Source organism: Hemibagrus wyckioides, linkage group LG24 (genome assembly GCF_019097595.1).
Source record: "Hemibagrus wyckioides isolate EC202008001 linkage group LG24, SWU_Hwy_1.0, whole genome shotgun sequence".
NCBI classification, from domain to species: Eukaryota; Metazoa; Chordata; class Actinopteri; order Siluriformes; family Bagridae; genus Hemibagrus; species Hemibagrus wyckioides.
Window position 1 is genome coordinate 5,022,456 of NC_080733.1, and position 13,140 is coordinate 5,035,595.

Consider the following 13,140-nt stretch of genomic DNA (forward strand, 5'->3'; position numbering starts at 1 on the left):
ATCCATGTATTGTGAGTAGAGGAAGTGGTACACCTCTGTTTAATGAGAATGGGTTCATATTTCTGTTGTTGAATACAGCAGTGGAATTTATGGCTTAGGTAACTAATACGTTTGTTTATTATATTTTGTCATTTGTTTCAGTTGTGTTTATCAGGTAATACATCTGCCCACTGCTTCTATCACAGAGCCAACGTGAAGAAGGATGTGGAAGGTGAACTTCTGAGATCGTAACATAAGCGGGAACTGCAATGTAATCAATAATGTCTCCGTCTTAAATAACGCTTCTTTGCAGGAGACAATATTAAATATGCTGATCCTACAGAAGCCGGGGAAATGAGACAGATAATCGATTTAATATTCTAACTGAAAGCTGAGGATTCACCTCCTTAGGTCACTTCTTGTAATATTTGGTATGAAATGAGTGTCTTCTGTAAAAAGCAGAGGATTTTCTCATTCTTGCACTCGTATCTCCTAGTGCATGGCGTCCACACTGTTTCATGTCCATTTCTTTTTTCTATGAAATAAGAGAAACGGCTTCTTTATCTGTTACTCCAGAGCTCCTATGCCTTTTATCTTATGATAAGGTCTCACTTAGAAGCATTTTCTTCATCAAAGGCTTCAACAAAGGCCAGGGCCAGGCATGATTCTATTTAAGAGCTCGTGTGAATTTAAAGCTTTAAAATTGAGCAGAACAAAGATCACGTGTCTGGGTTTGTGTTCTGTGGCTCAAAAATCGTTCATGTAGAACTTTACATGGAACTGGAGATGACACGATATAAATGTTTTATTTCTGATAATAATACCGACACTAAAACCTTTCGAGCATCAGCTGATACTGATACTGACTGACGCTGTGTTCTTTAAAAACTACTATGCTTTATAATGTTGTTTAACCAAAGTCAAACTCTTTCACAATGCACTATTAAACCACTACTAAGTAGCAAATATTATTAAATATAATGCAGAAATAAAAACGCCAACCCTAACAAAAGAAAAAAAAAAACATGTCTTTTTATATGGAAACATTTTAAAATTCCAAAAAATAATTTTATTTTCCAATACAAAATTCCAATATTTATTTGTTTGCTGGCGTCTGCAAATCACAGCACTTTAAGGCAGATTTGTATTAAATAATATTTATAATACTATAATACCAATATTATAAGTCATCGTTAGCCAAAAAAAAGCCTAACCAAACAAAATAATGCACAAACACTGGTAGTGTTACACAATGTCTGGTGGACCAAAAAATAATCATAACCTCCACTATGTGGCCCAAAGTATGTAAACACCTGACCGTCACCTGACCATGTGGTTCTTCCTCAAAGACATGGTGTAAGAATGTTGGAGTGGACTGAGCACTGAGCCCTGACTCTGACTCAACCCCACTGAACACCTTTGGGATGAACTGGAACACCCAGACCTCAGACCTCCTCACTCTTAAAACATCAGTGTCTGACCTCATTAATGCCCTTGCAGCTGAATGATCACTAATCCCCACAGTCACGCTCCAACATCTAGTGGAAAACCTTCACAGAAGAGAAGAGTAATGGAGACATTCGTTAGGTCATATATTAGGCTTCCTTGAAGATATTTTCCCTGTAAGGAGACTAAAATAGTAAAAAAAAAAAAAAAGGTACATGATTATACAACTTCTCTGATGTAAAGACATTAAGAGAGACCACTTATCCTCCTTATTTCATTAAAATCCACATCCAGTCAGAGTAAGCAGTAGGAGTAGTAGCTCCCCTACTTAGCAAATGATTAGAAATGAGTTATCACTCTCATCAGTCTCAAAATCTACATCTGACTTTATGTTTAATTCCTGAGAGCGTTTCTCCTCTTTGGGTTTTTTTTTTATTTGATTGAATTTGAAGCTTTTTCCTTCCTTGTTTATTTCACAACCGGGTTTTCCATTGGCTTCACTCTCATTTAACTGTCAAACTAATGCACTGCTTGTGATAAATATATTTGATTTTATAAAGCCTTATGTACACAAACAGCCCTGTTTCTATAAGTACCCATATTTTAAGATAATGTGAGGGGGATTCTGTATGTTTAAATGTTTTCACTAAATCAGCAGAATTATATTTCACCCGAGTTTAAGAAAAGACAGACTGATGATGTGTGTTCTCAAGACCAAGAGCAGTCTCGATTTACAAAACACCACTAACATATGTAATATAGTCTTAATAACTTTTTTATTAAGATATTTTTTTTTAGTTTCCAGAACCTCTATAATGCTCAGTCTCATGGCTGACCCTGCGCACTGACCTCAGCCTCCAAGGATGGAATGTAAGAAAAATGAATTTCACTGTGCAGTAATGTGTATATGTGACAAATAAAGATGTCGTAGCTTGGAGGTTGTTGGTGTTGGACTACTGATCAGAAACGAGATAAACTGTAAGTCCCTCTGGATAAGACAACTTAAACTTTTCCTGATTATCAGGTTGCATTAATGTGAAATGGTGAGACTTTCACCATTAAATGAATAATGTATACAATGAATGATCTACAAATGTACATTTAAACACAACTAGGAGATTTACTGAAAACCGTTCAATAAGCATTTTTCCTGGACTTGAATATAAGCAGTTGTGATAGCATGCAATCCATGACAACCTTATTATAAACCTAAGGAGCTTGAACTGATCAGCATGGAGGAGAGTCCCAGATTCACTCCAACCTTTTCCTTATCAGATGTTACAGGAGGAACTTCAGTGCTACTGTGATATTCTTTCCAGAGAAAAAATTGTATTTGCGGATTCTATGTCTAACAGATTATTATTCATTAATTATTATTGTCTGAGCTCAGGAAATTCTGATAAATGAAGGATCAGAAGATCATGAGATAAGACACACCACATCACCACATCACAACATTTAAAATTCTGTATCTCTGACATGTCATGACACACATGACATGTCAGACATGTCACATGACATGTGTGTGTGTGTGTGTGTGTGTTTAGCAGAAATTGGAATGTGTGTGTGTTTAGCAGAAATTGGAATTTCCCTCTACCATAAAGCTTTTCTTGTATACATGATCATACTTATAGCAGAAGTATTACTGTTTTCACCTACTAAGGGCAAAAGCTCAAAAAAAAAAAATACCCCAAAGGGGATTTTTATTTCCACATAAATGTTTTCATCTTCATAGTAAAAGTGATTAAAAAACATTTCTGCTCTCTGTGATGCCCCATGCGCTTGCTCATAATTATCTAAAATTCTAAGGTGTTACTTCCACCCACTGAAATTCTCCAACAGAGAGAAAAACACACGTCTAAAACACACTGCAGAGTCCTGACTCATTTCATATCAGACTCACAGCCAGGAAATCATTCATTTGTTTATACTGATTGGAAATGTCCCATGAGTCGATTTCCATTCTGCCAGGAGAATGAAACACAAGTGTGCAGGTAAAAAGGGCTAAAACAGATCAGCCCTTGTAGTCTATAGCATGCTGTATGTATCATCACGTTGCCTATTTGTTTACTAAATAAACTAATGTGATATATCTAGATCTGTATACAGTACCAATAAAGTAAAGTCAGAATCATTTACTTAAGGATCATTCAGTACAATTTCCAATTTATTTCTCAGCTGCCTTTCAGATAATCCCGTACTGATGCTTCACCATCCTGTTTTCCCAGCTGGTTGGTCTTGAGGATCTATTTTTAAGGCATCTTTTCCTCGCACCTGTCTTGCAGAGGATCTCAATCCACAGAAATCTGCTGCAGGTTGAGAGCTCGCTGCGCCATCCGACGAACACGGCTCACCCAGTTACGCTTCGTCTCACTGCGATATCTGAAATTATTCGCTCTAATTATGTACTGATTTTATGCATAAAGCTTATCTAGTGTCAAAAGAAGGCTTTAAAGAAGGATTCCTTCAAGATGCGTCACCGTCCTTGATATTCAAAAGAACAGGAAGCTAGCTGAATGGACTAAATGTTATCTGTCGTTTGAAAATGGTCTTTCCTGATGGAGGATGTGGAAAAAGATTACCCTGTGCCATTATTTTTTTATTTTTTGTCTTATTCAAATCAGAGCATGCCTTTATTTGTGTCTGGTTTGAGTAATAAGACAGAAATTCCACTGGGCCAAAATAAAGGTCCAATTAAACACACATGCTCCTCACATTAGTAAAGCATTGCCATTCCTGTTTGCTTCTCCGCTCAATTTCGATTGTGTCCGTAGATTTTAAAAAAATGGCTCTGTGAGCTGTTCCAGGAGGAGATAGGTCTGGATTTCTTCAAGTCAAGCTGACAGCGAAATTAGTCAATATGGAGGACAATTAGATTTCTATTTCCTAAGAGCATTTCCATCTAATCATTCTGTAATCTAAAGATAGTGTAGCCTCATAGGGCTGGAAAGAAGCTCCATGATCATCTAGTTCTATAATCATACATCATATTTCACCTTTCTCATTTAGCTAAAGACGCGAAACCTTTAGTCACTCCGTGCTATTATTAATATACACAGTGAAAAGTAATAATCAGACAAATGATCCTGTAAGACCTGGTGTAGCTACCCCCCTGACAGTCGATATCATGAGCATAAAAAATGAAAGAAAAAGAAAAGTAGCTATAGTGTTCGTTCTCTAGTGAGCTGATTCATGGCCAAGACAGCCGTGTTAGATATTGAAATCAGATTTTCGCACTGATTGCCTGTATCAGTGTGTGTTTCATCATGGAAGGAAGAAAATAAACAAAATGCCTCGGTCTGAACCATCAGGTTTACTCTGAAAGTTACACAGCTGTTTACCCCACCATAGAAGGGCAAGAAACATCTTAGATAACTGCAGCTTTAATAATGGAAATGGTATGAAGAACCCTCAGGAGGAGGGTATTGCATGTGTGTGTGCATGTGTGCATGTGTGTGTGTGTGTGTGTGTGTATGTGTGCGAGAGAGAGAGAGTGAGAGAGTGAGAGAGAGAGAGAGAGAGAGAGAGTCTCCAAAAGGGCTCACACACTCAAGGCGCACATCAGAGCTGCAAGCTGCAGAAAAGCTCCAAATCCTCACCGGGATTTTAATCCGTTTCCAGCTACAAACCTGCGGAGTTTTGCTTCACCTTGACTTCTAAAAATCGTTTCAGGAGACAGATATAAATTCAGGAGACGCTTAGAAAATTGTTTGGAAGTCAAGCACACACCAGGACCGGACTGGAAAGCCGAGCTGGTAACATTTTATTTTATCTGTGCGTTTTCTGTTCTGACTCCAGCCTCATTCTGACTGCTTTCACACTGAATGATTATTTTTGTTTGTTTGAGGTCCTCACATCACAGGTCTCTATCTGGAATGTAACTGCCCTGTAAAGACCTGCATCCTTATTAACAATGCTTCTTGTTACACTTCTTCCACACACACGTCTCTGTATTCTTTAAACATCGCTGCCTGTTAATCTCAGCTATGGGGACACGCGTGAACGACTCAGCCGTATTTGTCAACGCGTCTCTGCCGTTTTCAGAGACTCCTGCGTCTTCTCAGGACACGGTAATAACGTTTCTCCTAGGCACAGTCCTGGCTATGATGTTTCTAGTGGGCACTGCAGGAAACGTGTACACTCTGGTGGTAATGAACATTGCGATACGTGTAACCGGCACTATGTACGTCTACATCGTGAACTTGGCCTTAGCCGACCTGCTGTACCTGTGCACTATTCCGTTTGTGGTGTGCACGTACTTCGCAAAGGACTGGTACTTCGGTGACATCGGCTGCCGTGTGATCTTCAGCCTCGACTTCCTGACTATGCATGCCAGCATCTTCATGCTGACCGTGATGAGTACGGAGCGCTACGTAGCCGTACTCAGACCTCTGGATACCTTCACCCGTTCCAGTCACTACAGACGATCCGTCACCTGTGCCGTCTGGCTCATCTCCTTCGCCCTTTCTCTCCCCACCATGATCATGATCGAGCTCCGGACGAGCCTCCAAGACGGGGTTGAGAAGCGGATTTGCCATCCCACCTGGCAGATGACAGCCTACAAAGCTTACCTGACCGTCCTCTTCAACACCTGCATCCTGGCTCCCGGATGCGTCATTGGGTTCCTCTATCTCAAGTTAGCCAGAACTTACTGGACGTCCCAAACCACCGTCTTCTCCTCAAGCAGGACTAAGTGCCCCAAACAGAAAGTACTATACATGATCTTCGGTATAGTTCTTACATACTGGGCCTGTTTTGTACCTTTCTGGTTATGGCAGCTGCTTAGTGTTTATTATTTTGATCATGAGAAGCTCTCTCATAAAACGATGGTGTGTGTGAACTTCATCGTGACGTGTCTGGCTTACAGCAACAGCTGCATCAACCCTTTTCTGTACACGCTGCTGACCAGAAACTACCAGGAGTATTTGAGAGACAGGCAGAAGAACAGCACTGGCTTTAAAAAGAGATTCCATCATTCATCTCAAAGATCTGTGTCGTCTGGGAGTCACCAGTTTACACTTTAATGCCTGCAGGTGAACTTTTAAGGTTTTTATACACTGCTGTTAAGCAGATGAACCTTATTTATATCAGAGATGACATTCTGATAGGAGAGAATTTACAGGAAAACAGACATGACATTTTAAAAGGAAATGATTAGACCAGGAAAGAAAAAAACCTTTACCGGCTGAACCACAGAAAATATATATATTTTTTGGCAGAAAATGGGAGTGAGAATTAGGTGTGATCTAGAATGGAGCTTAAAAAGAAAATCAAAATACTCTAGCTCTTTTTATTTTTTTCTGGAATGACCTGACGACCTGTACCACAAGCAAGCAGACAAAATATTTTGCGTTGCTTTTAGAACTTGCCTGGAAACAGACATAATAAACAGTCGGCCATTTTAAGAAAGTGCGATTTGATTCAGATGTTTCTTAAAATACAGTTTAAAAATGTCTCCTTTAAGATATTAGGTACTCATCCTATATAACAGACTATATAACATGTGCACAGGTGAAGTTTTGGTAGTTTGTGCTTTTCTTTACATGCTTCCATGGTACCTAAAATACTAAATGATTTAGTCGACATTTTTAGAACAATGAAAGCCTCTTATAAGCCTTTAACAAACAACACACAACATGACATGAGTTCATGACATAATAACAATATTACGGCTCCAATATGCTGCGGTTACCCGACATCCAGATAGACAGAAATCATAGTTTTACATGGTTCACATGAACTGAATTGTGTGAACTGTGAAATTATGGCTTTTTGTCTGATTATCATTTCATAAAACCTAAAAGGAATTTTAAAAAAACTGACAAACAAAGAAAACATTCCAAGATGGGGAGAATTTTTTTGTTTATCTATAAAAGAACAACTGTAAAACTTTAGAGTTAGAGCAGAGCCGCATAAATGTAAACATGAGCATTTTTATTTATTTCAATTTCAATTGAATTCTGAAACGAATTTATTTCAAATCTACAAAAGGTCCTGTAAGATCTTCATTATATTATGTTGAACTATTTGGCACTGCAAAAACAAAATGGCTTAAAAAATGCACTGCTTTTCACTACTAACTAAAGAAATTGTACATTTTTAAAACCAAATTGCTGCTCATTAAAACCGAAGAGAGAGAGAGAAAAAATTCGGTCTCACCTTTTAAATATATATATATATATATATATATATATATATATATATATATATATATATATATATATATATATATATATATATTAAGAATCCAGTGAGATTTTGGTGTTTGGGGTGTTGATCAGTTTTTCTGCATGTTCTTCTCTAATTAGCTTTTATCACTTTTTGAAGTAATTTGGTGTAATACTCATGTACTTTAAAAGTGTTATCTTGTGCTTTTTACTGCATGAAGCTTTTTATTGAAGTTTGTTCTGTAAATATTTAAAGGATTTATGTCTGTAGTTGTAATGTTCTCCGAAGGATTTTATTTTTTCTTTCCAAGTCTGTGCTTTTGCTGCTCGCGAACCCAATGATCTTAGATCTGTCTTGTGTAAAGAAATTGTACAGTAATATATAAGAAAAGCACTTTTGTTTTTGGTGATTGTTCCAGTTATTATAATATCTTCTTGTCTAAATGTATAGCGGTGCTGTAACGCTCTTAAAAGAAGAGTAAAATATTCTGTTAAAAAAAAAAAAAAACCCTCCTCATTCCTGTCCTCTTCTGCAGAACAGATTTTGTTGGAAAACATTTCACCATGTCTTGTCAGTGATTTTGTTTTTGCGTACTTGGACCCGCGGAGCAGAGAATTAGTCTTGGAGAGCGGGATTAATAACAGATTCTGACTCACAACTGATCAGTGTGATCAACATCAACTGTAGCTTTCATTCACACACTTACAGCCATGAACTGACATAATAATACTTCTGTAATAATAATAGCTACTGTATTTCAGCAATGGGACTTTATCACTGATCATACTTATACAGAGATATGAATTCTTCATTCTGATTGGTCAGAATGTGCTCTTTCTGATCATGGTTTCTATAGCAACTACTTAGTGAGCTCACAGGAGCTTGTATGGGTTGTATAAAGGCTGCTGTATATCAAAGATAAATATATATATATATACACACACACATACATATATATATATATATATATATATATATATATATGTGTGTGTGTGTGTATATATATATATATATTCTGCAAGGCGACTTTTAATGAACATTTCAATTTAATTCAATTTTATTTATATAGTTGTTTTAACAATGGATTGTCATAAAGTAGCTTTACAGATATTTATAAATTCAAAATATGTTCACATTTTAATTTTATCCCTAAAGAGTAAGCCAGAGGTGACGGTGGTGAGGAAAAACCCCCTGAGACGACATGAGGAAGAAACCTTAACCAGACTCAAAAGGAATCCATCCTCATCTGGGTGACACTGGGGAGTGTGATTATAATCATTTTTCTTCTATAACTGTGTAGTATATAGTCCAAAAAGTGCAAAAAAGCAATTGGATAACAAGGAAATTCATCCTGTTTTGAACATGAAGTCTATTTTGTTGATGTTGAACTGTTGAACTTATTAACTGTGCACTGATGGAGACTTGATTGTAACTACAGTCCTAAAGATATCATAACACATTCCAGCCCTAAATCATCTTTACGGTTTCTACGTGGCATCATCCACAGTAATCTCATCTATCTGCAACATTTATGGAAGGAAATCCTTCTACAGGAAAATACAAGGAGGACATTACAAATTCCAGTTTCTTGGCAACATAACAAGCTGTGGTGTTTGTTTTGTTTTGTTTTGTCTTGTCTCATCTTGTTTTGTTTTTTCTTGTCTTGTCTTGTCTTGTTTTGTTTTTTCTTGTCTTCTCTTGTCTTGTTTTGTTTTTTCTTGTCTTGTCTGGTTTTGTTTTTTTCTTTTCTTGTCTTCTCTTGTCTTACCTTGTCTCATCTTGTTTTTTTTGGTTTTGTTTTGTTCTGTCTTGTATTGTATTGTTTTTGTCTTGTGTTGTCTTGTCTTGTCTTGTCTTGTCTGGTCATGCCTTGTCTCATATTTTGCTTTGTTTCGTTTTGTCTCGTCTCGTCTCATCTCGTCTTGTTTTGTTTCATTTCTTTTCATTTTGTTTTATTAATTTCAGATGAAAGAAGAAACAGTTCACTGTGAAGCATGCTCGCTCCCTTAATTTACATGAACATATTTGTTCTCTTGTTCCTTTAATTACTTTAATAACGACTATTTATTATACACGTTTAGAATATCGAATTCAAGTGTATACGTTTAAAAAATGAAGCTTAAAGTTATCCGTTGTCTCGATTACTTGATTTTACTCACAAAAATCTTGAAGCGCCTTACAGTGAGGTGAGATAACAAGTGTAAGTGATTAGAGGAACTAACTTAAATGTTAAACATTTTACACAATAGGTGAAAAATGAGTTACTTACTGGTGCAGCGAATGGCTGTGGTGTAAACAGAATAAAACACTTCAGGAAGTTCTGGGGCAGGAAAATAAGACTTTGCCTCAGATCACACTTGTTATTGATCCTGTTCTTGATACAGCATGCCTTGTTACACTTTTTGCCTAACTTATTCACAAACCAGCGCTTCTATCATGTGGAAATCATTACGAATGTTATTGAAAGCTACAGTGAGTGAGAAGTATGAAGTGAAATCCTTTAAAACTGTTGTCTGTAACAAAAAAAATCCCATCAGCTTGTAAGCACAAATGTTTACTTTATTGCCTTTCTTTCACAGACTCATTAGTGCAGTATGTTGTGTCGTTTAAGGTTCCCGGGAACCCAAGCGCAGCTAAACTGGACTGTTGTTTCCTTTACCTAAGTGATCCAGTGTGAGCTGTGCCAAACATACACACTCCACAGCCTCTTCCTCACACGCACCTTTTCTACTGATTCCTGTCTTGTTTTCGCTGGTCTCCGGCCTCTTCTTTCCCCACTGACGGCATAAATTTCCTCAGGAGCTTAGAAGAGATTTTTGTCTTCTGTAAAATTATTTTAAAAAGTATTAGCGGTCACTGCACCGCACTCTAGACAGTCATTTCTTTTGCTTTTAAAGTTTCTAAAAAAGGTTTCTGGACAAATTGGGGTTGACGTTTGTACCAAACAAAGATAACACAGAGGAAATGGATGAGACTAATTGTTTCAGACCATGCAGAACAGACGCTTGATTTTACCACGGGAATTCTGCTCTTTGTGTGTTTATGCGATACGTATTACTGTGAAACGTGAAGGGGAACGCATCAAGGATGTTGGTGACGCATTTGAAAAAGCGTCTAATGATTTCATCCCCCGTGATTGTTCGAACAGATGGCGTATTATTGATCGTGCTTTTTAAAAACCTCAGAGATTTCCTGTGCAGGTTTAAATAATCCCACTATCTCTCCTATTCTTAAGGAAAGTACTCACTTGACCCTCCTATTGGTCAATTTGACCCCATTTAATGTTTAATGTCTCTAAATATTTTCTTTGCCTCATATTTAATGGCTTTTAATGGAGATAACCAGGTAAACATCAAATTATCATGACAATATGTTTTCAGTGTATTTTGCGGCATCGCAATTTGACCCCAGGATGTTTTAGCTGCACAAAATACTGCTTTGGTTATTTTGGATATTTTGAGGTGACTATAACATTATTATCAACATCCCTCTGCTTTAGGGCCCTAACCTAACAAAAACAATAGCCTGTGGTATTGTGAGAACCAGTGAGATTTCACACAACATGGCTGAGGAGAAAACATCATTTCTAGACCTAGAGGAAAAGACACTGTACTTCATAACAGAAATTGTACTACTAAAATAAAAATCTGTACCTAGAAATAAAATAAAGCCATTATAAAATCAAAGAACTTTCTGTCCAATTTGAGGTCAGTCAGTGAGATTTTATGGTGATTTGTACATTTTTCTATAGTTGCATTATAGACATTCAGGGTGTTTAGGAGAATCGGGTGGTGCTGTGGGTTTTTGGGATATGTTTTATTTACAAAGTTATTTAGGTAGACAACAAGAAACCTGGGTAAAATTATATGATATTCTGGAGGTTTAAATTGCTGGGTTTAAATTGACCCCAAGAGCAAATCATGTTTATAAATTTGAGGGTTAAACATGACATGTTTGGGTTGGAGGATGTGGGGTGGGGTCTTGTTGGGATGTAGGGGTGATGGAAGTTAAGTCTCCAGGATGTGAATGAACAATGTATTTTTTCACCTTTCAGAAATATGAATCAATGTGAGGATTAAGCCCAATTCATATTCTCAAGCTGTCACCTTTTACCACATTTTCTGTACTTATCCTACTCCGGGTTGCAGGCTTTCTGGAGTCTATCGCAGAAGGACTCAGGGCAATAAGACAGTGGACACCCTGAACACGGTACCGGCCAAACATAGGGCACAATCCTACACACGAACACACTGATGCCAATCAGACTACAGATGTCTATGTCTTTGGGCTAGGGGAGGAAACCGGAGAACCCAGAAGAAACCCCTGAAGCACGGGGAGAACATACAAGCTCCACACACACACACACACACACACACACACAGGGAGCAGTGGACATCCATCCACCAGCTCCTGAGGTAAATATACTAACCTCCCAAATACCCCAAATGTAATAGTGAGCTGTACATAGTTTGTGTGTGTGTGTGTGAGTGTGTGTGTGTGTGTGTGTTTGAATCCCAGGTACAGTACACCAAGCTGCCACTGCTGGGCCCCTGACCAAGGCTCTTAACCCTCAATTGCTCAGTTATGTAAAATGAGATAAAAATGTAAGTCGCTCTGAATAAGGACATCTGCCAAATGCCAGAAATGTAAATGTGTGTGTGTTCATCTTAAAGGGGAAGCTGATTTTTTCCCATTTGAGCATTTCAAAATATCAATCCAATGATTTTTAGACTGTTTTTATAAGACAGCCTCCTTGTGACCCTGTGGAAGATCAGCAGTACAGAATGTAGATGGATGGATACATGGTGGATGGATGGATGGATGGATGGATGGATGGACGGATGGACGGACGGACGGATGGATGGAGTAATTAGATGCCTTCATGTTTCAGGACGGGGTACAGAGCTGAGCATAAAGCTGTGTTCATGTCCCACTGACCCACACTGATGTTTTCTCCTCAACACAACTCTCAGGATCTGTCCATGATAATGATCAAGAGTTTTCCACATACTGTGACCTGTTTTACTCAACTGTCATTACTTCCCTCAACACTCAACACTCATCTGTTACCAGCTTGAAGTCATTCAAAATAAAGGGTTACTTTCGTAGAGAGGACATTTAAGGTAACGTTTGTTTGGGGTTTTTTTTTTAAATATTGCTCCGGCTATGTCAGAGTTCGAGATCGGATTGTGGAGGACGTCAGTGTTCATCTTTATTTAATTAGGCGGCTCAGCGAAGGTAGAGGAGATCGTGGATGAGGACTCTCTAACTGAATTAAGGCATTAACTGCAGCCTAATTCACAAAAAAGTGCACGGTATTTCATGAATAATCTTTCTCTGAGATTATGATGGAGAATGTAGCTCGTGTGAGGTTTTTCTCTGAGGGAGAAAAACAGAAAACGTTTATAAGAAAGCAAGCTGTGAAAAATGGTACAATGCCTAAACCCTGAATGCAGTGAAGGCAGGACTCTACAGATACAACAGTAACAATTGTCATGTTAATCAGTTTCAGGGGGTATTTAGCTTATTTTTTAGTCACTTATAAGC

The 13,140-nt window shown here is 37.8% G+C and overlaps 1 protein-coding gene across 2 annotated transcripts; it reads left to right on the plus strand.

Annotated features, from left to right (window-relative positions):
- Positions 1 to 4,897: 4,897 nt before the first annotated feature.
- On the plus strand, positions 4,898 to 9,346 carry uts2r5 (urotensin-2 receptor 5). 2 transcript variants are annotated; one of them, XM_058378434.1, is made up of 2 exons: positions 4,898 to 6,458; positions 8,749 to 9,346. In XM_058378434.1, exon 1 carries the CDS (start codon positions 5,412 to 5,414, stop codon positions 6,447 to 6,449), a length of 1,038 nt encoding a protein of 345 aa, XP_058234417.1. In that variant the 5' UTR covers positions 4,898 to 5,411; the 3' UTR covers positions 6,450 to 6,458; positions 8,749 to 9,346. The 2 variants fall into 2 exon arrangements, with proteins under 2 accessions (XP_058234417.1, XP_058234418.1); XM_058378435.1 differs by lacking the exon at positions 8,749 to 9,346 and having other exon boundaries at positions 4,904 to 5,180; positions 5,273 to 7,594.
- Positions 9,347 to 13,140: the final 3,794 nt, after the last annotated feature.

Excerpts from the sequence above, each read along its gene's own strand:
- uts2r5 (XM_058378434.1), top strand. The coding sequence starts at position 5,412 with ATGGGGACACGCGTGAACGACTCAGCCGTATTTGTCAACGCGTCTCTG.